Source organism: Branchiostoma belcheri, unplaced genomic scaffold (assembly GCF_001625305.1).
Source record: "Branchiostoma belcheri isolate BF01 breed outbred unplaced genomic scaffold, Haploidv18h27 scaffold111, whole genome shotgun sequence".
Lineage (NCBI taxonomy): Eukaryota > Metazoa > Chordata > Leptocardii > Amphioxiformes > Branchiostomatidae > Branchiostoma > Branchiostoma belcheri.
The window spans coordinates 1,018,046-1,042,369 of NW_017802503.1; the positions used below are offsets into that span (position 1 = coordinate 1,018,046).

The 24,324-nt window shown below is 42.3% G+C and overlaps 3 protein-coding genes across 3 annotated transcripts; 2 read left to right on the forward strand and 1 right to left on the reverse strand.

The window, feature by feature from the left end:
• Positions 1 to 100: 100 nt before the first annotated feature.
• LOC109488089 (transmembrane protein 115-like) lies at positions 101 to 4,111 on the forward strand. Its single transcript, XM_019792244.1, has 5 exons — positions 101 to 655; positions 1,084 to 1,230; positions 1,663 to 1,875; positions 2,693 to 2,790; positions 3,673 to 4,111. Exons 1-5 carry the CDS (start codon positions 242 to 244, stop codon positions 3,965 to 3,967), a joined length of 1,167 nt encoding a protein of 388 aa, XP_019647803.1. The 5' UTR covers positions 101 to 241; the 3' UTR covers positions 3,968 to 4,111.
• Positions 4,112 to 6,282: 2,171 nt separating this feature from the next.
• Positions 6,283 to 8,739, reverse strand: LOC109487952 (meiosis expressed gene 1 protein homolog). Its single transcript, XM_019792072.1, has 3 exons — positions 8,570 to 8,739; positions 7,455 to 7,615; positions 6,283 to 6,417 (listed from the first exon to the last, which is right to left on the reverse strand). Exons 2-3 carry the CDS (start codon positions 7,599 to 7,601, stop codon positions 6,292 to 6,294), a joined length of 273 nt encoding a protein of 90 aa, XP_019647631.1. The 5' UTR covers positions 7,602 to 7,615; positions 8,570 to 8,739; the 3' UTR covers positions 6,283 to 6,291.
• A 184-nt stretch (positions 8,740 to 8,923) lies between these two features.
• Positions 8,924 to 21,044, forward strand: LOC109488066 (F-box/WD repeat-containing protein 7-like). The gene is made up of 14 exons (XM_019792222.1): positions 8,924 to 9,077; positions 12,820 to 13,176; positions 13,573 to 14,265; positions 14,580 to 14,645; positions 14,919 to 15,063; positions 15,722 to 15,882; positions 16,316 to 16,471; positions 16,895 to 17,020; positions 17,832 to 17,921; positions 18,309 to 18,397; positions 18,633 to 18,711; positions 19,009 to 19,202; positions 19,769 to 19,826; positions 20,622 to 21,044. Exons 2-14 carry the CDS (start codon positions 12,838 to 12,840, stop codon positions 20,775 to 20,777), a joined length of 2,352 nt encoding a protein of 783 aa, XP_019647781.1. The 5' UTR covers positions 8,924 to 9,077; positions 12,820 to 12,837; the 3' UTR covers positions 20,778 to 21,044.
• The last annotated feature ends 3,280 nt before the right edge of the window (positions 21,045 to 24,324 follow it).

The window sequence follows — 24,324 nt, forward strand, 5'->3', positions numbered from 1 at the left end:
AAGAACTGTCCTCTCCACTCGACCAAATTCCATCGGCATGTTATCTTTTTATTTGGTCGATTTCTACTATTTTAAACCCCTCCCGAAGCCTGGTAGAGGCTAATCAGAGTGACGTCATTATGGCCACGACTTCACACCAAGATGGCGGACCTGTGACTGAGATTTCGATGTTTTGAGGAGGAATCTTCGCGAATTTCTTGCAATTCATGACTTTTTCCTGCAATTCCTGAGGAAACTTACCATGTCAAACGTTCTAGTAAACCGGTATCTGCCGGTGGCGCGTCAGCACTTTGTGACGACGCTGACGAACACAAGTGTGGTGGTAAAAGCCGTGTGCGGTGTCGTCTGTCTCAGCTACCTAGTCTCCTTGGGAGTCGATCTCGTCGAACCGTTGAGCATCAACCCTGGCTTCCTCATCCCTTCTACCTTCAGGATCTGGACTCTACTCACTCACGGATTACTAGAAACGCAGATTCTTCACGCTGTTATGAGTATAGCGGCGGTAGTGGCAGCGGGGAAACTGCTGGAGCCGATATGGGGTGCTCTGGAGCTCCTGATCTTCCTGACTCTCGTTACCATAGTTACCGGGATATTCTCCGCCTTCTTCTACCTGTTTGTGTACATGGCGACGTCGGACGATTCCTACATCTTTGAGGTATCCGTATCTACTATAACCGCCCTTCGGCGTAACACACCAGCCTCTGTATCTGTATAACAGGTGTAAGTGTAGCCAGCTTCGCAGGCACACGGCGCGGCGGCAGCTGGCTACACTTACACCGATCGACCTGTTACACCTAACCCTTGAACATCTAAATCTAGACGTTGTTTAAAGCTACCTAATGACAGTGCCCCTACTGTACTTCGTGACAGCAAGTTCCACTCTGCGATACTTCTAGAAAGAATTCTTGAACACCTCAATCCTTGGTTGATAACTCTGGTACTTGAAGGCATGCCTATTTCTTGTTGTCTTCTGAGCTGGTATTTATAGGTACTTAGTAGTTTGGACATACGTCCACCAGTTTGTTAGTCATTTTGTATGTATCATACATATAGTCTGGACATTTTTCTTCTTCACATACACAGGTGCACATATACGGGCTGACGGGGTTCGCGGCTGGTGTCTGTGTGGCGTTAAAGCAGACGAGACCAGACCAGGTGTTGGTACCAGCCGTGGACCTACGCGTGAAACACGTGCCCCTCCTGCTGTTGGTGGGGTCCATCCTGCTAAAGGTTTTTATTTATTTAATTGTCGCATGAAGATACAAAATACAAAGTGGAGTAAATTGTGGGGTCGTGTGGCATAGCGGTAGCATGTTTAATTTGGCTCGTAACTAATATAAGATGTCCTGGGTTCGAACCCTACCTTGTCACCAATCTTGTGCTCTTGGGAAAGACACTTAAAACGTCTTTCCCCACTAGACTCAAGTGAAAATGAGCATGCCAGAATGATCATTATCATGATCGTGGGCATTAAAAAGAAAACCAAACCGAAAACCAAATTGAATATAAACACTGTGCAGGATCAGGAGATGGGAGGAAGCATATCAAATATGCCAAAATGCAGTTACACAAGCAACGGTCATATCCAGTTGCTTGAGTAACTGCTTTTTGGCATATCGTATTACCTGGATGTCTAACTTTCATCGACGTGTTGTTTTACAGGTCGCCACGGTTACGACAGGTACGTACCCTGTGATGAGTGGGATGGGCATCCTGTCCAGCTGGATTTACCTGCGGTTCTACCAGCGCCATGGTAACCAGGGGAAGGGCGACATGGGCGACGTCTTCACCTTCGCCACGTTCTTCCCCGAACCCGTCCAGGCTCCCATCGCCATCCTGGCCAACACGGTGTACAGCGGACTGGTCAAGATCAAGGTGTCTACTTCTACTTCTATTCCATACTCATGGTCATACTTGGTAAAGCCCTGTTTGTAGACTGAATACCAGACTCATAGCGCGTTAGGCCTGTGCAGGCGCCCATCGCCATCCTGGCCAACACCATCTACAGCGGACTTGTCAAGATCAAGGTCTGGTGTCTGCTTCTATACTCAAGAGTCATACTTTGTAAAGCCCTGTTTGTAGACTGGATGCCAGACCCATAGTATGCTAGGCTCTAGGCCTTGGGGGCGCCCATCGCCATCCTGGCCAACACTGTGTACAGCGGACTGGTCAAGATCAAGGTGTCTACTTCTGTTTCGTACCAGGCAAAGCCCCGTTTGGGCATCCCACCCAGGGCATACTAAATTACTACCGGTGAGCTAGTAAGGCTGGGTACTGGTTTGGCAGAACCTGGTCCGTCATGGAATAACATCCGAGAACATAGTCCAAAAAACCTGAAATTCATGAATTTTTAGGACTCATTACTAAGTACATTTCTATGTGGCCATGTTATCAGGTTTAAGTAATCAGTGTGTGATCAGATAATCTGGGCATATAAGTTTTTAAAATTCCTGCTGTGACTACCCTTACCTTTACCTAGTCCCATCCTCATGTCTGAGGGTCGGGGACTATGGTGGCATCCAGTATCAGCCTCCTCCACTCCCTCCTGTCTCTGGCCCTGTGAGAACACTCTGCCTGTGGCATGCCCGTCCAGTCACGGACATTTGTACCAAATTGTAGGTAGGTTGTTCCACTGAATCACAGTGTGTAGGAAGTACTTATAACTGCCTCTGCATCTGTCTGTTCCTCCCAGGTGTGTAAGAAGACAGTGAAGAGGTACGATGTGGGAGCTCCGTCCTCCATCACCATCTCTCTCCCCGGTACCGACCCTGCTGATGCCGAGAGAAGAAGGTGAGAGGTGAAGGGTGAGAGGTCATGTTGGTCTCAGGTTAAGGTGTTTGCTGGGCCCAGGTACACACAAAACTCATACTGAAGACTGTGTGTGCGCTGTGTGCACTGTAAGTGATATGTCAAAAGGTAAAGCCCTTGGATGACAGGTTTGACCGTATTTCACAAATCCTATACTTTAATCCTTAAATAGTTCCATCAGGTTGGTAAGTCACTGAATAAAGAGACTCTCTTTTACACAACTAAGTGTTTTATTCACAGCCTAATACCAAAATCTGACCAATTGCCACACCCTATTGGAGAAGGTATATGATGCAGTTCCTTCAATCCTTGGCATGTCAAGTTTTCATATGATGTAGCCTCAGAAAAAGTACTATAGCTACAGGATCTGAACCTGAATTGGTCCTAACTGCCAAACACACCACATCACCAGGCACACAGCACACATCACACCTACAGTATGACTGTTTTTAACTGCTGCATGGCTTGCTACCAGGTAAGATACTAAACAGACTAAGCATAGCTCCCACTGTCAAGATTTCTCTTGGAACTCCTAATGATTATCCTGCACTATGCACTGATAACTGTGTCAAATGGACAAAACTGCGTCTTTCTAAATGGGTTTTCAAAAAAGACGCAGCGATGTCATGTCTTTTATGGACCCTGGCAACTGTTTTTGCTGGCTTCTCTATTTTCTGCATTTATGTTGCAGAAGTTGAGAAGTACTTGTAAACAGAAGACTTGCCACGCACTCTTAAGTCTTAAACCTAGTAAAATCTGTCACTTCATTGTATATGTAGTAGATAGCAGTGCCATAGAGTTGAATTCCTATGTCTATTTATATACTAAAAAGTAGTATTTTCCTTTTTCGTCTGTACCACACAGGAAAAAAGCCCTGCAAGCCCTTAATGAACGACTGAGTAAGGTGCAGCAGCCAGAAGAAGAGGAAGGCGACTGGCCCGCGATGGAAGAAGTCGCTGCCGATTCAGTCGTCGTAGAGATAGAGGGAGACAAGAAAAAGGTTCCGACGCCGCATAGAAGTCCTCACTCCTCCACGCGAGGCACCCCTCGAGCTGCTAGTCCTGAACCCGCCAACAGCCCTGCTAACATGCCCAACGGCCCGACCAACTTTAGCAATGACGAAAACAACAAAACACCACCAGGGGAGGGCCCTAGTTGAGGCAAATACTATAGTCATATTAGACATAATGAGTAATGCAAGTAATGCTGTAATAGTAGCCTCCGTAGCATGCCAAAAAATGGGGGTTTGGGGGGTCTTCAGAGTCTTTTATGTGCTATTTTCTGATTGCATATAGACAGTCAACATAGCCGGCCTGGTTGAATTACCCCCAATTTTTATAACTGGGCTAATCAGAAAACAGCCAAAGACCACCAAACCCCCAGTTCTATAAGCCTGCTACGGAGGCTACTATAATAGCGTCTACCAGGCACTGCGGATCGCTGGAAAAATAGTAGAAATTAGCGGAAATAAAGGGATAGAATACCAGGGGAGTTAGCCGGCCAGAGAGGATCCAATATGCGACCCACGTGAGGGGATTTTTTTCTACAATTTTTCCAGCGATCCGTGGTGCCTGGTAGAGGCTATGCTAGAATAGTAGTGTTGTAGGGAAATTGAAAACTGCATAGCAGTTATATTATGTATATTTGGGAAGGAGCAATAGAAATGGACAACCATTTCACAAAGTATAATTATTTGTTGTACGTACTGCAGGCCTGGTCAAATGAAAATAAAAGTCATGTTTGAAGAAAAGGCTGAAGGTACTAGTATCAAACAAAGGGTTGCAACTTTTTTTGTAAAGCCAAAGTGAGGTGGTGGCCATGAGTTAATATATATGAAACAGTGCAGACATATATCCTTTGTGTAGACTACATGAAGGTACCAGTATTTTGTAGCAGTATTTGTCATTCCTTTTCCTTCATTTTAAGAGTTGCTCAACTTGTATCCTTCTTATGTTGTAAACTGTTTCCACTAGTGTTCTGAAAAAGTCATCTAGTTCATTCACTGGTAACTCAGCTGAAATTTTTACCTCTCTTACAAAAGCAGTCAGTACAAATGAAATTTGTAGTCAGGATTACAAGAGAGAGGTCATTTGCTTTGGAGCAGCAGTTAAAAATTAAAATGCTAGCTAGCTTTACATAACCAGAAAGCCCAGTGTTATGCTGTTTGCAAGTTCAGAGCAGTTCCAACTGAACTGCATTGTGTTAAAGTGACATTGTGTATTTTCTCTACATTTAAAGATACAATTTCCACTTCAAGTGTTATGTGACTGTACAGAGTAAGAGATTACGAGACTACTTGAATTTCTGGAACAGATTTATTTCTAAGACACGTGGAGTTCTCAGAATGAAACAACTTTTGACACAACAACAATCAAAAGACAACAAAAAAGTGCATAGTCGTCTACAAGATAATCATTCAGCATATCACAAGATATACAAATAGATCTTCTGTTTCAAGTGAACATGTAAATACGAGAATTCAAAAGTATAAACTTATAATTATTATTCCTTTTTTCTGAGTGCGGATTGGAGAAAGGTTGCATAGATGTTTAGATTGAATGCATAGTACAGAGGAAAGCTCTTTGGTTATCGAATTAATTAATATTGACTGTACATGCTTTGATTTCCAATAAATAGGTGTTATTTCTTATTAAACATCTTTTTCTTCGGAATATAATCCACATTCACTGATCTCTGGCAATATTGTGCATTAATTCGACAATGTACAAAGCACTGATCATCATTTGCAAAGCTTGTACCACAAACAATCATTTTTCTTTTTTTCTGAACGTATTGCCCTACCTTTTCCTTACAACAATACTATCACAACTCCCTTCTCTAGTATTATTTTTATGCAAACACTTTCCTGGTCATTTGTTACATTCTTGCAGAGTAAACCAAACACTGCACATTTAATACTGAACTGAACAAACGGCCATCGACAAAAGACCACAGATATAATTCCTGCATAGAATACAATATTGGTAACAACACTCCCAGTGCCAGTGCCAACCCCTAGTTATATGGTGTAAGACACATCAATTTAGCCTGTAAGCAGTCCCCTAAGGTGGCCATTACAATGTAAAAGCCACATCCCAGGGCCTGTTTCCCTGGCTAAGCACATACAAGTGGTCAACATGATAAAAGTCAACAGCAGTTGAGATAGCCTGTAAGCAGTCCCCTGAAGTGGCCATTACATTTGTATAAACCACATCCCAGGGCCTGTTTGCCAGGCTAAGCACATACAAGTGGTCCACATGATAAAAGTCAACAGCAGTTGAAAAAAAAAAGACAACAGTTTGTCAGCAAACATGGCTTCTCATTCTCCTTGAGAGGCCCACAGGTGCAGAGGTTTTCGGTGACGACAGCAGGTGCATTAAAAACTGCAGAAGGCTCCAAGTCAGACAAAGGACCAGCCTTTAAACAACATTGTCCTTAAAATTCTCCCCAAATGTTCGATATCTAAGTTTTTTCTTCTTTTCTTTAGTAGTTGTAGAGCTTGGTCTTGGGCACGTCCTTGTCGGAGCACTCCCGTGACTTGTTGTAGTAATAAAAGCAGCCGTCCTTGCGTTGAAGCTTCTTGACAAATCCGTTGTCCCATTTCTCAGCCTGGAATACAAAAGGGATAAAGACGTTTAGAAACACTGAATGGTGTAACTGTGTAACTTAATACTGTAATTCCTGTGTTTTTTTTACAGTACTGTTATGTTCACTGTTACTTTTGTATCGTGAACTTATCATCACAGTTAACAAATAATTCCTGGACTTTCTTTTTCCTGCACCTGTTGCCACCGTGAAAATATAGTTCCAAGAACATGTCCATTTTTCTCAGACTGTGAACTTTTGCTACCGTGAACATAAAGTGAATTACAGTAAAAGTAAACATTAGCATGTTACTGGTCCTGTTCAAATTTGCACTGGGGTACAAATTGCTTACAGTTGCACAAAGAAAACACAATGCTTTGAAATTCGTATCTACGTATCTGAATTTTTTTTTTTTTAGTTCATTTCAAAATTGGAAGTTTTTTTTCAGAAAAGGACTGCAAAATTCACAAATAGAAATAGCTAAAAATTGAATACTGACGCGTGGGACGATGTTCAAATGGACACAGGGCAATAGTCGTTAGTGTAATCGACTCAAAACAATAACAAACAGTGATGATGTCATCGGTACTTCCTGTGGTGATGTCATCGCAACTTGACACCACCACGTTGGGTTGAGTGGGAGGGTCGCTAGGCTTTGGCCAAACCGACATAAACAACTTTCTAAAATACATTCAAAAATACTCCTGGGTGACTGTATGTTATCTCAATCATTTTTATCTAAGGTTTTCAAGGTAAAACATTGTACTATATTTGCAACGGACCAGGCTCTAGTACAGTTTTCAAATCAATGATAAAAATTTTGCAACGTCTTTGACTAGTTTGAATACATAGCAAAAATCTGGTTTAAAGAAAACTACAAGTGAGTCCTTGGAAGTAAAATTTTAAACTAATTTCATCAAAACTTAAAACTTTTTTTCCCTTTAAATGTGAAGAAAAGTGAATTGCAACAAAGGAGCTTGTAGTCTACTGTAATACACGTACATGTACAGAACATGTTAGCATATTATATATAAAAAAACTTCAGAGTAAATTCTACTCACACTATCGACTTTCTTGACACTGCGGTACTCCTCCTCGTCCCGGTAGCCAGCCAGCTGGAACCGGTAAGCGTTCTCCACGGCTTCATCCCACTTCTTCGCCCGGGTCATGGACTTGGGCTGCACGGCGGTGCTCACTGCTGCTGCCATTCTGATATATCGTACTGGGGGAGGAATAAAGAGAGAAAATCATGGTGAGATTTGGTTCCCAAGACGGTAGTACATTGTAAGATTATCAAAAACTAGAGGCAAAAATACATGTAGAAGTTTCATCGTGTTTGATCACCATTACACAAGTTTTCTTGTGCACAAACAAGTGAATAATTTTTTCAACAATTTGGTAGATTTAATTTGACTAGATTTATTGTATGTAGTCTGTCCAAAGACGTTGCAGCCCAAAGAAGGTAGCAGACTACCAAATGCAAAATATTGGCAGGTAGAAATAACATGGCCATGTACAACAAGAAATTCCTGGTGTCCTGAACACAAAATTGCACAAAGTTGTGTCAGGGAAAAGTATTATGAATTTTTTTAAAGCACACATGTATAGCTGTTTAAGTACTTTTGATGAAGAAAACTGGAGATTTTACTAGGAATTCTGCTGTCGAAATCAAACAGGTGGTTGACAAGTAGTACTTTTATTTTGTACCAAATTTTTAAAGGTTGGACCACCACTTGATTAGTACTTGTGTGATTAGAATGGCGTAGAATTACGTCAGAAGTACTTAAAATAATCCCTATTACAAATCTAAATGTTCTGAGTCACTGGTCAAGTTGAAATTGAGGTATTCAAGTGTTTCTATGGAAACGTCAACAACCTGTTTCAAATAGTTCAGTACAGGACTGGTCCAACACTAGCGCCCTATAGGACAGAAAATGCTTTTTTTTTACCTTTGTTTAATGTCAGATAAATATTTTATACTCGTTTTGTCTTTGGGAGACAGCTAGACAAGACTGATGACTCGGTCTCACGAAATATATCTTGCTCGAACAACACGAAAACCAGGACAGAAACGCATAAAAAATGGCCGATCGCACCAAACCCAACTTCTTTTCGCAAAAACACCCCCTAAAACATGCTAAAAGTTTGGTTTTCACCTCAGAAAATCAGCACAAACCTTTTCTCGACGTATTGGCGACAGAAAATCTCTTCAAGCGTCCTTCTGTAACGGTAGGATGGCTCAAATGAATGAAGCTAAGCAGAAACGTCTGCTTGTATACTTGTGTTTCCCTGTTGCCTGGCGCTGTTTAAAAATAAACACTCATTAAACATGCACGCATGCGCTCTAACGATTCGATCAATCCTCTCGCAAATTCTCGCGAGATAACTTTGACCTGTTGACCCAGCGTTTAAACATGCACGCATGCGCTGTGAACCGTGCCAACAAACTCTCGTAAATTCTCGCGAGAACAATAAATAAAAATTGACCCAGGGCGAACTTTGACGTGCTGACCTCCCGCGCGGTGCATGACGGTAGGTAAACAGGTGTTGTTCCGTTTGTGGCATGTTGTAGGTATGTCTCGAGTGTTTCTGGCGTGATATTTCTTTAAGACTCTCGTTTTTGCGTAAACTTGGAAGATGAGAAGGACAAGGAGGAGGAAGAGTATGGAGATATAGACCCGGAGGTGAGTTTAAGAGACGAATTTCCCGTTTTTGAGGCATTTATATGCAATATTACGGTTGATTTGTTTTTCTAGGCACCAGTTGCCATAGTTTAAGCATTTTACGAAAATTTGTAGGTTTATGTCGAAAAATTATGGTCCGATCGTCTTTTGGTGGTTACCTTACACGACTGTAAGGTGTAGTTCTTCAATCTTTCCTGCATCAAAAAGCTTTATGATCTATTTTGCCTTTTTAGGTCCTAATCAACTAGTTGAGTTCAATCCAGATTTTGAAGGAATATATAAATTTATCATGGAATACACAAATTTGTTTTGTGTAAGATATTACTACATACATTATCATCTGACCGTGAGAGTTACTGTATGGGGTTATGTGGGGCTACAGGATATGAAAAAGAACCCCTGCAGAGCCCCCAGGTCTTAACCCCTCTGCATGATACACACCACATTTATGGGTGTGAAAAATTTATTTTGTTTTAGATCAATGTTTTTTCTGGGATTAGGCTACGCCAATTCAATTTGTTGGGTCTCAGATTTTTCAGAAAAAAATGAAGCAGCAGGGCAGAAAAAAAACAGGCACAAAACATAGCCCAAAATTTTACTGTCAGGATATAACATAGATATATACCTGTAGCACATTTGTACGTTATATATACATTTATCAACAAATATATTGTTCCAAGTTGGCAGTACAATTGGCATTACCTGAACATTTGCTCAATTGGCATTTGGACTTGTGACTCATTATAATTTGGGACAAGTAGCTACCTTTACCAAAACTACATGTGAATGAGTCATGAGCCCAAATGCCAGGACCAAATGTTCAGGAAATGCCACGACTTGTATATCAGCCAACTTACTTCCAATATATGTACGTTTTAATTTGGGTGTCTGAGCTTTTGTTTATGTCTGTCCAAGGACATTATGTCCTTGGTCTGTCTGAACAGAGCAGGTTGATAGTACTAGTAGCATGTGGATGGGAAAGATTGACAGGCAGAATTACATGAGATCAAAAGGTCAGACACAGGAAATGGCATGAACTTGCAAGACACGAAAAGCCGGTACTTCCCAGAAGTCTGATGTTTGTTGACTCAGAAATGACACGTCTCACTTTTTCAAAGTAGGTGTAATTTTTTTATGAAAATGAAATTTACTACATGTATAATTAGATTATGCCTGCAGATAATGGGAACTATCCATCAACTCAGCACCATTAGCCCAGTTAATTGATTAATAGAAATGTTAATTGCCTCTTACGAGGTACATGTGTTAGGCCGACATCACACAGCTGGAGAGTAGCAGGAATACAGCCTTTCACCCGCTATGTACACAGTTTTCATAAATCAGCTGATGTTCACCCTGAGGCCTGAGCCCTGCAGCTGTCAATAAAACTAAAATAGGGTTGCTGTTCATCATTTGCTCACACTAGATTCTTCCTCTATCCATCTGGTCTTCTTTGATTTTAGAGTCAGAATCTAGGTTATATCGTGGAATCCACACTGAATCAAGATTCTATATTAATAATTTCCTTTAAAATCATTACTTTTTACTTTACTTGAAACTTTTACCAAAAAAACAAAGATTCAGATTCAAGCTTCTGTTTATTATACAGCAAAACATTCCTTTGGCTAATTCACAAGCCCTGATTACCTGCAGTAATGCGTCTGATGGATCCTATTATTCCAGTAATATAATTAGCTTCAGAAAATCTATGGATGTGATAACTGATATCCCACTGGGGTTGTTTCCACAAATTCAGTCATGGTGACCCTTCTAGAATCCCTTCTGTGGATCAGTTGAAAATAAATATTGAGCAATAATTGTGATACTACTAGTGCTGGCAGTACAAGTAGGTTGACAGCATGTGGGTGGGGAAGGTTGACAGGCAGAATGACAGGATATCAAATGGTTTGACACAGTTGAGAAGCTGCGGATTACATGATGAGTGACCCTTCAACCCTTTCTGCCTTATTCCCAACTTTACAATTTCCTTGCATTGGTTGGTTGTTTCAATAAATTCACGAAAACATGAATTTACACTAAAGTCGGAAATCTAGATCTATAAATATAAATTCTTGTTTCTAAATCCTAACACGAAGTAACTTAATTCTTTTCCTAAGATCTCATAGTAACCCTTAAAAGAACACCTATCAAGGCTTCAGTCTTCCTTATCTGCTTCAGCTGAATAACTTAATTTACTACTAATCCTCTGCAAAAGAGTTGACAGGGTCAAGTCAGTCTTATGAATTTTTTAGTGTCTGTAGAGTCACTGAGGGAATTCTCTAAATCCTCCATGCATTATACATGTGTAGTCAAGTCTTCCTGTTTAGACTGTGCTACTGGGAGTTTATAGGGTCCTGACACATGTTGAAACATTCGATCAAGAGATAATTCTCATTACCCGGTATATAAGTTCATCTGCTTTTCCTATTTGACCTCAATTCCTGGATTTGCACATTTCATAAGTTACACATGTGTTAACGTTATGACTTGTACATTTGTAATATTCACTGTATGTGTTTCACCTACATGTAAGTTTGCAGTTTTTGTTGTGTGACATCCATGGACTGATGCCAGCATGCATGTATGATATTGCAATTATTGCAAACTCAAAGCAGATACTACTGTAACAATGTTTAATCCAATATTTTGTATACTGTGTAACTGTACAAAATTCCGTATACAGGTAGTCATGGCAGTGATACAAAGCTAGCATTTGTTGTTTATCTTTTATAATATAATATTTGAAGGGAAAGGTGGTACAAAAATAACTTTCAGGGTAAAAATGTTATATTGAACTTAATCAAATAGTACTGACCCTAATTTTTTCAGGTAATCAGAAACTCAACATTGATTTTCCTAGGCCTATAAACCTACCAGTAACTGAACCAGCCCTATTGGCATTATTCCAACTCCACCTGAGACATGGGGTTTGACTACATGACAACTCCCTTCAGAGATGACCTACTTTCCCTGGCATTACTGACTAAAGTTGCCAGCACCTCTGCCACGCCCCATACCTTATATGGAGAGGTTCCAGCAGGTGGTTTAGTTGGGACAAATCTAGCACATTTTTGTGTAGAGGGAATCCAGAGCTTTCTGGAACTAGTAAATTGAGGGCACGAGAGGCATCTTTTGTTATTCTAAATCATAAAGTTTCGTTTTCATCTAGTAAGTCAGGACTCAGCCGATTGACTATATTCCTTGATTCAGGTAAGGGCTTTTCTACTGGATCTTATAATGTTGTAGCAGTTAAGATATATTTATAAGAGTCTTGCAACAATCTTGTAAGCTGTGACGTTATTGTCTGCGCTCACAGTTGAAGACTGAAGGTGTGAAGGTGTGAATTTTCTCACTTCTACACTCAGACTTGTCGACTTGCAGGACAACAAACGTATAGTTACATACTTGTGACTGTATTAGCACACACATGTATACTACATGTTACCATGTATAGACTGTTCATGTTGATACCTCAGCATTGGTTCCTTCCTAACAGGCTAGGCCACTTATAAGATTGTGTCCTGTACATTTGGTATTGACGTTTCTCTTCATGTTTTGTTATTGGGGGGAGGGCAGATTGACAAGCAAAATTACAGGAGATTCGAAAGGCCAGGAAATGGAAACTTGAATGTGAACTTGAAGTCTTGGAATCTCAGGTCGGAGCCAGCAGGAACTGGAGTTTGGTTACATCATCCTCAAGAATTTTGAGATCTCTGATGTGTTGTTCTGCCTTGTGTTTCAGACAGAGAGCTGTGTAAGGATGGACGTAGCGGCGGGCGGGGATGACTACGCCAGCGGGGGAGCCAGCGACTCCGACGGGCCGACCGTCCAGTCCCCGAAACGTGCCAAAAGCCGCTCAAAAGTCTGGGACAAGGTCACCTGGTTCGCCCGGCGGAAGAGCGCGCGGGGCTGCAGCCAGTCGGAGGCGGCGGGGACGCCACACCCGGGCGCCGCCTGTCTCCCGGACGACCGGATGGATGTGGACTCGACCCCGTCCAGCCCGCGAGCGCTGTCCGAGTGTAGCTCGTCCAGCGAGGGCGACCTCAGCATGGCGGAACCGGCGCACGTCCGGACTGGGCGGGCGAACCCGAACTCCCAGGTCTGTATCTGTATCGTTATAGCCGGTATAACTGTCCTTTATAATAGGTGTAACACACCAGCTTTGCAGGCATGCGGAGCTGGCTACATTACACCGATGGACTTGTTACACCTAACCCTTGAACATCTTCTAACTGCTTGAACAGCTAAACTGTAACACACGTTTCAACGTGACTTGCTCTCTTCACTCTTGCATTCTCATCATGATTTGAAACTTTTAAGTAGTCTACTTCATGATATTACAATATACTCTGACTTCTATTTTGCATTGTGCATTAATATATGTATACTTGAATTTAACAGTGGCTTTGTGATCAATGACACATTTCAGGTAGTATTGATTTTATTCATGAACCTGCTATGTTATTAGAAATAAAATCTGAATCTGAACTCCCAGGTTGACTCCCAGAGCTGCATCAAACCCAGCGTCGCCCGGGCGCTGTTCCACGAGATCGAGATGGTTTCCTTGGCAACCAGGAAGCCCAAGATCGTCATCCAGAGGAGGAAAACGCTTTCGTCGCAATCTTCAGAGGAATCGGATTCAGGGAGTTTGTACCCGCGGGCGACGTCGTATCTCGATTCGCTACACCCGTCCGTGGCAAATTCGACCGCCCGGAATTCGTGTTGCCCGGACGACCAGAACCTGAACTCCTCCCATGATCACGCCCAGTACCGGGCCAGCTTCTCCTGCCGGCTGCACTCGCACTGTCCGTCCGCGCGGGACGTCCCGCGCAGCGCGGTGGGACAGACCCCGCACTGCCTGCACGTCGGGGCGAACAAGAGGACGGCGTCGCGCTCGCCCAGTCCGAAACCGCGGCGCGGAGACCAACTGGACGCTGCAAACTCTGTCGGAAAAAAGAGTCACAGTCGGAAACGCTCGAATGACGGACGCTGCTGTGTGTGGACGCCCGACTCGGTCCATTGTCTGGGCGCGGGAGGGGTGGACGGGACGGGGTCCAGGTCCCCCTCCCCGAGAATGGGCCAGTCCGGCAAGCTGGGCTGGGACGTACCATCCTCCTCCCACCTGGGGGAGGGCAGGAGGCAGCTAGGGGAGGGGGTGGACGGGCCGGAGTTCAAGAAGCGGATGGAGGTGAGAATAAGAATACAAAAGTTAGTAACGATCGCATACAAGATTACCAAACAGTTACCCCTAAGAATACAGATTAAAGGATCAATCCCACAAAAAGTTGAATGTGAAAACCGTCTATTGAGAAACTATTGACTTCAAAAACTAAGAATTGCTCCTAAATTCTTACTGTGATACATATGCGTAACACTTCCATTTAATTCCATCGTTGTTAACTTAAAGGGAACCAGTGTTGCTAAACCACTGCTGTCTATAGACCATTAGGTCATGTTAATGCCAAATGTTTAACATCATCTCTATTGACTTCTGTATCACAGCTGATGATGGACTGGTTTGGAGACTTCAACGATCAGCAAAAAAACATTGTCATCAAGAGGATACTGGTCAGTGCATTTTAAGTACTATTTTAAGACTTAGCAGTGGATAAATAAATGATGACATGCGTCAGTGAAGGTTAGACATCCAGGTAATATGATGCCAAAAAACAGTTTCTCAAGCAACTGGATATGATTTTGAAAAAAATCACTGTTTTTTTGTGTAATGGATGATATCATTTCAAAAAGCTCTTACTTGAAAAGAGAAAAAACAGCATTATTGAATCGTTGAATTGCTTAAGTTGTGAAAAAAATTGAAAGTATCATTCTTATCCCCCCCAGGACCAGTGTGGCCTGCCCCAGATGCACCTGTTGTCTGTTGCCATGGAGCCCATCCTGCACCAGACGTGTCCTCACAACTGTCAGGACCTGTTGGCATGGTTACCGGCTTCCATCTCCATCTACATCCTCTCCTTCCTGGACCCAGGTTCGTTCAGTTGAGATACTGTAATTCACTTAATGTTCACAGTAGCAAAAGTTCACGGTCTGAGAAAAGTGGACATGTTAACGGAACTGTACTGATAAGTTCACGGCACAGAAGTGACAGTGAAAACAGTGAACATAAAGTACTATGAAAAAATCAGGAATTACAGTACTCTAAAAAGTCTAAGACTTGTTCCCTGGGTCTTTAAGGAAAGAAAATTCTAATTGTTACAGTCCCGCCAACTCTGTCTTGCCACTTGCTATATAACGTAATCCAACACCACAGGGTGTCTGCTGCAGCACCAGTTACCATGGTGACAGACGTCTGGTCCAAGTCCTCCAAACTTTATTTGTTTGGGAAGAAGAAGAAAAAGAAGAGGAAACAGAGCAAAAACAATGTTTTCCTTCGAATTTCTGTGAAGTACGAGCATGCGATCGAGCCATGCCTGTGGCGCCAGTTCTCTCAGAAGTGGTCAATAATAGAATAATGACCTGTTGTGTTGCAGTGAGCCTGACACGAGCGTCCCAGACATCAAGGGTTTGGTACGAGCTTGCGAACGAACCCTGTCTGTGACACCGGTTCTGTCAGAGGTGGTGCGATAACGGAATAATGACCTGTCACAAGTTGTGCAATAACATAATAACGACCTGTTGTGTTACAGTGAGCCTGACACGAGCGTCCCAGACATCAAGGGTCTGGTACGAGCTTGCAAACGAGCCCTGCCTGTGGCGCCGGTTCTGTACCCTCCCCACCTGGCAAATGAGCCGAGCCACTGCCCAGAAACAGATGATCAACCACATGCTGCCCGACGGGACCATTCATGTGAGTGTGTCTTTGAATTTTGGGAAGCCATTTTTTATTTATCGAGATTGACATGACATGTGACTGTCACCTTTTCGACATGACAAACCTGAGACCAGACTGTAAGGTTTGAACCACTCACACCAGGAAGGTCCCCTACTCTTTTTCATTAGTGTGGTGGGTCTTTTTTTTATAAGTGTGGTACGTGACTTTAACGTGCTTGATGTGTGGCTCTTCACAAACACAGGACCTCTGGTTTACATCCCATCCATGACAACATCATTCTCTAACTGAAGCGGGGTACTTGTTTTCACCTGAGTATAAGGAAAGTGTAAAATGCCTTTCCCATTAGGGCACAACAGTGGGACCTGCCAGGGATTTGAACCCAGAACAGATGTATTTATAGTTTTCTTTAATAAAGCATCTAAAAATTAACTGTGTTCCTGTTCTCCAGTGGAAGAAGGTGTTTGGTGAGCGATACTGCCTGAGGAAAAACTGGCTTCAGGGGAACTGTAGCGTGAAGACGTTTGAGGGTCACACACAGGGCATCTCGTGTGTCGTGTTCGACGACACCAGGATCGTCAGCGGATCATCAGACAAAACCATCAAGGTTTGTTTTTGTTTAAAAATTTTAGACAGGTGTGAGTAACCCAGCAGTTAGCGACCCTACCTCTGGATCACAAAATTTCGAATCTTGGCTGTTGTTGCTTACCCGAAATGTACACTGTTGTACACCATCCTTAAAACATTAAGATGTGGTCCACTGCTAATTGTGCTTGTTAAAATGAGTATTATGTAATTATACTATGTAGATTTTTATTTGTTTCATTGATTGTTACCATATATGAAGCAGAAAAGAAATAATGGTAATGGTTTCTGAACAGTTTTAGTATGATCCATACTTCAATTGCTGAGTGGTATCAGTAAAATTTGTCTGGTACAGGTAATCTTCAATGTTGCCTGTACCAGGGCAGGTATGCAGAATAAAACATTTCAAGCCCTGTGGTGATTGGTTTATATTTGTGCTCTTCAGGTTTGGAACATCAGGACCAACACCCCGTGGTCAGTCCTCACGTTAGCCGGACACTCCGGCACGGTCAGATGTCTCCACCTGGAGGGAAACACACTGGTCAGCGGCGCTACGGACAGGACAATAAAGGTAACGGTCATCACGCAAACTGTAGACTAAACTGTGAACTACGTCGATGAAGGTTAGACATCCAGGTAATACGATACGCCAAAAAGCAGTTACTCAAGCAACTGGATATGATTTTGAAAACGTCAGACGTTTCAGCTAGTATCCACTAGCTTTCGTCAGTGACTGAGAGACCAGAGGGGAAATGCAGGTTTATAAGCACAACCTATTGATTGATATGCAAATAAAGTGAAGACAAATTTTTGGAAGTCGAAAAAGGAACAAAAGTCAGACAAGTCAAGACAAGATGATGCAAATTAGTCTGAAAGCTCCTGTTATACAGAACAGGAGCTTAAGTGTTGTCTGTTCTCGGGGACTGTGAACTAGTTTGCCTTCACATGGTCTAGCCAGCAAACTATTGCAGCTCTGTTTATTCTTACTTAAACACATAAATATATATGGTGACCAGGTTGTTATGTACCTGAGTGTTACTGCTGGTGAAATAAATAAACTGAAACTGAAACAGCTGCTAGAAATCCGATATCAATTGGGCTAAGCAGTATGAAAGATAAAACACCCTGTCCAACTCTACTCTGCCACATGATACATGATGTAACCCGATACCACAGGGTGTCTGGGGCACCCCCTGTTACCCCTGGTCCAGGTCATTGACCTCATGTGTTTAGAGAAGTAGAAGACAGAGCAGAAACAATAATTTATCATTTATATACTATATTGTACTAGATATATCTGTGACTGACAGGTGATGTGAGAAAGATTTGTTAGGATTTAGTTCTGTGTGGTAACGATCCCTGGTTCGAATCCCGCCGTGCAGGTGTGGGACTTGTCCATGCAGAGCAGCTGGTCAAGCATAGCCTGCAGGGTCACCATGATCGGACACTCCGACACCGTTAGATGCCTCAAGGTAACCCAGCTTTCAAAACTGAGATTTCAGACTTCCGGAAAGTACAATGTATTTGGGTTAGGGTGACCCCATTTCCTTTGCCTGACCTTTTCGACCACCTGTCATTTTGTCTATCAATCTACATGTATGTCCCACCAATGTGCTGTCAACCTACTTTCAAGTTCACCCCATTTTCTGTGCCTGACCTCTTCTCATTCTGCCTGTCAATCTTCCCAACCCATGTACTGTCAACTTACTCTGGACAACAGACATACAAAGCCACAGCCTAGCTACCTAAAATGATACTCCCCTAAATAAATTTGTCTGATTCACATTGATGTTGTTGACCTACATGGTAACTGCTGTTTGTTTGCCTGACGTTTTTGTTGTTATTGTTGTTTACCTCAGGTTGATGAAGAGCGTGTGGTGAGTGGTTCGTATGACCAGACGCTGAAGGTTTGGAACCTGCGAACTGGACACTGTAAACACACACTCAGGTAAAATAAGTTTGTACAATCATCAAAAACATTCACTGGTTTGGTCACTTTTTCTTCTCTTTCCCTGACATCATATATTTGAGAAGAGATGGGTACAACAGTTTAAAAAAACAACAAATTATTGCACCCATTTCTTCTTCAACCTATGACATACAGTGAAATTGTCAGAAAAATGTCATTGTACACTGTATGTGACTGGCTTAATGAGAAAACTCTGATCCTTTCTGCCCTGCAGAGGGCACACGGCCGCTGTTCTGTGTGTTCAGTTTGACGACAACAAGATCGTGTCTGGATCAGCTGACAACACCATTAAGGTAAGGTGTCTTTACTCAAGCAACTGGATAGATTAGGTACCGGTATCCTATACTTTACTAACCTGATGAAACTCTTTTCGGTATATCTGTGACCATCATCGCCCTCAGATCCAGGGTTGGACAAGTTTACAAGAATTGGGCAAGTGGATTCAGTTTGCCCTATTGGGCAAGTACAAGGTCATTTCCACTTGCCTGAACCAACTTTTCACTTGCCCAAAATATACATACAGTGTGTATTTACTACCACCAAGGAAATTATGTTATTTTTGAGTTTATAATGTGGGATACTTTATCCAGATCTGGAACATCGAGGGAGAGTGCCTGAAGACTCTGATTGGCCACATGGACGCGGTGACCTGCCTCAACTTCACGGGCGACAAGATCGTGAGCGGCTCGCTCGACAGCGATCTTAAGTTTTGGGACATGCGGACTGGACTGTGTGTCAGTACGCTGGACTGGACGAGGTCTGAGGGTCACACGGGGGTTATCAGGTCAGTACACTGCCGGTTAGAGGGTCACATGGGGGTTAACAGATTATCAGACCTGTCTGAACTTCACGGGGGACAAAATCATGAGCGGCTCGCTCGACAGCGATCTGAAGTTCTGGGACATGCGGACGGGGCTGTGCGTTAGTACGCTAGACTGGACCAGGTCCGAGGGTCACACGGGGGTTATCAGGTTAGTAAGCTGCAGATCAGAGGGTCACACGGGGGTTGTCAGTATGCTTGATTGGACGGGGTCCGAGGGTCACACGGGGGTTATCAGGTCAATACACTGCAGATCCGAGGGTCACACGGGGGTTATCAGGTCAGTATGATGCAGATCCGAGGGTCACACGGGGGTTATCAGGTACGTATTTCAGGCTCAAAATACCACCTGCATATGCAGGTTAGTGTAGGTAAAATTGGAGCTGTGCAGGTATTTCTGATGTCTACCTGCACCTAACCTGTACTGGTCCATGTATAGGGTATATGCAGGTTAGTGCAGGTAAAATTGCATTTGATTCCTCATTGAAATGATCAGTGTTCTTGGTTCATTTGTGTTCTTCCTAACGTAGATGTCTGCAGGCAGACCATTGGAGGATTGTCAGCGCAGCAGATGACAAAACACTCAAGGTAAGTTATTTCCGAGAAGTTACCATTTTCCTTATCAAGAACTGTTGTATTTGTACACAAGCATCTACACATACACACACACACCTATATTTCTTCCAGGTGAAAACTGGAATATCTGTATCTGTATACTATATTAGGGGGTATAACCGCCCTTCCACGTAACACACTAACTTGGTAGGCATGCGTCGCGGCAGCTGGCCATATCACATTGAATGACTTGTTACACTTAACCCTTGAACATCTAACCGTAGGCATTTGTCCGCATCCAAAACAGTCCGGATTCAGGGATCTGAAATTCCGGATCCGTAACAAATGCGAGCCGTATCTGCCGGTATTTGCCTGTATCCTTATAGGATGCGGCAAAATAACGGCCTGGATATGGGTGTATTCATACCTATTTTGTCCAGTGTTGTTTAAAGCTTTCTAACAATGACTCTCTGCTGTACTTCATTTATTTCTTTACTTATTTGCAAGGTATGGAGTGTTGAGGACGGGAAGCGTCTGGTCACAATGAGGAACCACACCGACGGCGTCACTTTTCAAAAACTTTTATACTTGCACACACACATTCCTAGTGGGAACCTAACATGGCCTGTTCACCACACTACGCCTGTTTGTGTAATTATTATGTTAACCTTTGCAAAAGGTCAATGACCTGGACCAGATGTCTGTAACCATGGTAACATGGTAATGCCCTGCAGTGTTGGGTTACATTTTGTTGCAGGATAGAGCCATGAAATGTTACCTTTCTAGTTTATTTACTTATTTACGAGATGCTTAAATGTCTCCTGCCAGGTATGGAGTGTTGAGGACGGGAAGCGTCTGGTCACCCTGCGGAACCACACCGACGGCGTCACATGTCTGCAGTTTAATGACTACATGATCGTCTCCGGCTCCTACGACAAAACCGTCAAGCTCTGGGACTTCTCCGTATCCTCCGATAAAGTGTGATCACCCGAATCTCGAGTGTGATTACCCAGTACGTCGGCAGGTCGCAGTGTTCTAGCCAGGATTTTTTCAAAGCATAGGGGTCAGGTGCAGATGAGCAACTTTCGTGGCGCAAGTCACGCATTGAGCAGAAATATTTTGAAACTCATAATCCCCTGGAACACTAGTTCTTGTTTAATGAGGAACAGATTTTGTGAAGTTAAGGTTTTCCCTTTGCTATAACTTCATTCTAAAGTTATATCTCCATTTTTTTTGCAAGATTTATGAAGGTTCTCCCTCCCAAAACACCCCTATGGTGGTTGAAAGACAGCATAGGGATCAAACTTATAGCATAGGGGGTCAAAATCATAGGGTGCTAAAAAGGCCTGGCTAGAATACTGAATCGTACTGCACCTGCACACAATCCGTAGTGTATTTTGAATACCACTTCGGCAGAATGTCTCATATAAGGTTGTATTCGCGCATATAAGGTGCACATCCCATCTGTCGTTTCCAAATGTTATGTCGGAAAAGATATCCTCTGCAACAGGCAAAATTTTGATGCAATGTTGACTAAACATTCAACGAAAAATCAGGGTTTCCCGCAGGTGCAGTACGTTCTGCCGACATGCTTGATCACCCCAGCAACTGTTGGGTGCGGTCAGTGCAGTGCGTCAGCAGAACGCACTGCACTTGTAGCCTCTACCAGGCTTTGGGGGGTGGCTGGAAAGAGTAGAAATTAGCCAAATAGAGAGATAACATGGGTGCAGCAAACTGTACTCTTATAGCGGACTTACTCCCTCGGCATGTTATCTCTCTCTATTCGGCCAATTTCTAATCTTTCCAGCCATCTCCTGAAGCCTGGTAGAAGCTACTGGGCCTGCACAAAATTTGGAACTTAACTCATAGCACTTTTGCAGAGCGTATTGTTTAAAGTTATCCTTGCACAAGGATGACATCCAGTCTGTAGTTTCCAAAAGTTGTGTCAGACAAGATGTGCAACAAAATTCTGTTGCAAAGTTGACCAAACATCCAACAGAAACCTGTTGGAGAAGCCAGCAGTTACCTAGACTAAAAGAAATTTCGTTCTTTTACAATCAAGCTCACACTCATTCAAGGGTAAAATGCCATATTATATGAAGTTATTGAAGGTTTAGAAACCTTTGCAGAGACTCTCAGTAGATGTGAGGTAAAAAAAAATGGCAGGAAATAAACTGAAATGTTGCGAATGTGTCAACAGAAAACAATGCAACTTCATTCCAAACTTGTCTTTTCGTCTTCATGTGTGATACATGTTATGAACCTGACCATAGTATCATATGTTGAATATTGGAAAATACAATACCTTGATATTATATGATATATATAACATTACTTGTATGTATGATTATAATAAGACTTGTTCAATCTGTTGTGATGTTGGTGCTGTTAAAAATGACATATTTCGACCATTAAGTTCTGTCTGTTAGCCTGGGTACCATCCTACTTGTATGCCGGGGCTCCCATACTTGCTTCCCTAAACTTAGGGAAGGAAGTGTGGGAGCCCCGGCATACAAGTAGGATGGTACCCAGGCTACTGTCTGTAGCATGATATGGAATTTTTGGCAAGGCCCTATGGGAAGAGCCATCAGTAATTTCTTTTAGTTTTGTGCATTAATGTTGATGAATTGTATGTTGACTCATGAATGTAGGAAACCTCAAATCTATCTCAGTGTCTGATCTGTATACCAAAAATCACTCCATGTTGCCAACATTAGTACATTTTCGTATTTCTTTTTGCTTGCATAAAAAAAATTGTCAAAATGTCTTTTTATTACAGAAAAGGTGACAAATAGCTGACAGCAAAATTAATGTGGGTCAGTTTTTTTCTTATTTTTTTTAACATTTATGGCAGGCAGATCATTTTGGTGTGGCTTGCTTCTAGGCCAATTTTTTTTTAATGAAACTCAAAACTTCATGGAAGGCAGATCCTTTGAATAAGCTAGTAGTGTGGCCTGCATGGAAAGATAAAATGTAGATTAATGTTTTGTTTCACAAGTTTAGGAGTAAAGAAGACTTTTCAATGGTATGCAAACGTCGGTGCCCATATGCAAATTTCCTGTAAGAAACCTGGAAAGTTTTCTGTGGAAGTGTGAATTTAACGTAAGTCGTAACGCATGTACTATAATAATATCGCTCTTCTTATGTGTGACAGGCACTGAAATGTGTAAAATTTTAAAGTTGAAATTTTGTGACGTGTGCAATTGTGAGCACGACCATCCAGCGTGTATATAGCCTGGTTATGAAACCTATTATAGCTCCCGAGTCCTACATCCTCTCCGCAAATTTGCAGAGGATGTAGGACTCGGGAGCTATAGTTCAGTGTAGGTTTGGTAACCAGGCTAGCCTGTATAGACCACAGCAAAACTGTCGCACAGCAAAATCTTGTAGTTGTCTCGATCCTCAACAACAACGGCAATGCAACATGTCTATATCATGACTGACAGTGTATCTGCACTCTTTCCAAAGGGGCCTGCTTGCCCTTTTTCATAAGCGTAATCAGGCCTTTTCAGTCTCCATAATCCGTAGGTAGCCTCCCAAAAAATCAATGTACGCAAAGCGTAAAGTCGTCATCAGCTCTGAAAATTTAACGTCATTCGTAATTGGCGGCAAAAATTTTGTGTCATTCGTAATCGCTACCTCCCATGCAGGCCTTCGTTCCAAATCTGGACAAATCTGAACATCTTTATCTGTTGATTTATGTGTATGTGCTAGGCCACTGAGTCATTGTCAAACTGAGAACTGTCTGTTACCATAGAGGAGGCTGTGATGACTGGTTTCCATAGTGACAGAGAATCCTGAGCTCCTATTGGACAGATTTTCAGTGTGACAGAGAATCCTGAGCTCCTATTGGACAGATTTTCAAAGTGACAGAGAATCCTGCACTCCTATTGGTAGTTCTTAGAATGGGAATAGTTTTCTCTCGAGTTACTTGTAGAGGTGTATGGCCAATCAGCCTCTGCCAGTGTGTGTGTCGTTCAAGCTAAATGTTATTGCATAGACCATTATTCAAATTTACCAATCAACTTCTCAGTGTAACCCTCCAATATGGCTGACAATTCTTATGTTTTATAGTCATTTGTGACTGATTGTGAGTGCAAACAACCTATGGGATTATTTCCAGTCATCCTTGCACATCATGTATAGTATGATTTTATGGATGACAACTTTGTAACTTGGCAAGTATTGAAATTTTAGTAAAGTGCTGTTTGCCATAGCATTGAGAGTGTAACACTGGCAAAAATTTGTAGACTGTCTCGAAAAAAAATACCTGTCCTTAATATAAGAAATTAAGAAATTGCAATGTTGTATGCAAATGACTGTTGTGTCAGTTAAGAAGTTAAAAAAAAAATTAAACATTTGTAGAAGTGACTGTGAGATATTTAAAACATGCAAATTGAAAGCTATTTGTATATTATTAGAAGGTAGATGAAGTTATATACTCACACTTGAATATGATGCCAAACACAATGTATGTTTATAATATGGTCAGCAACTTTTTACATTTGGTAGGTTGTCAGATACTAGTATG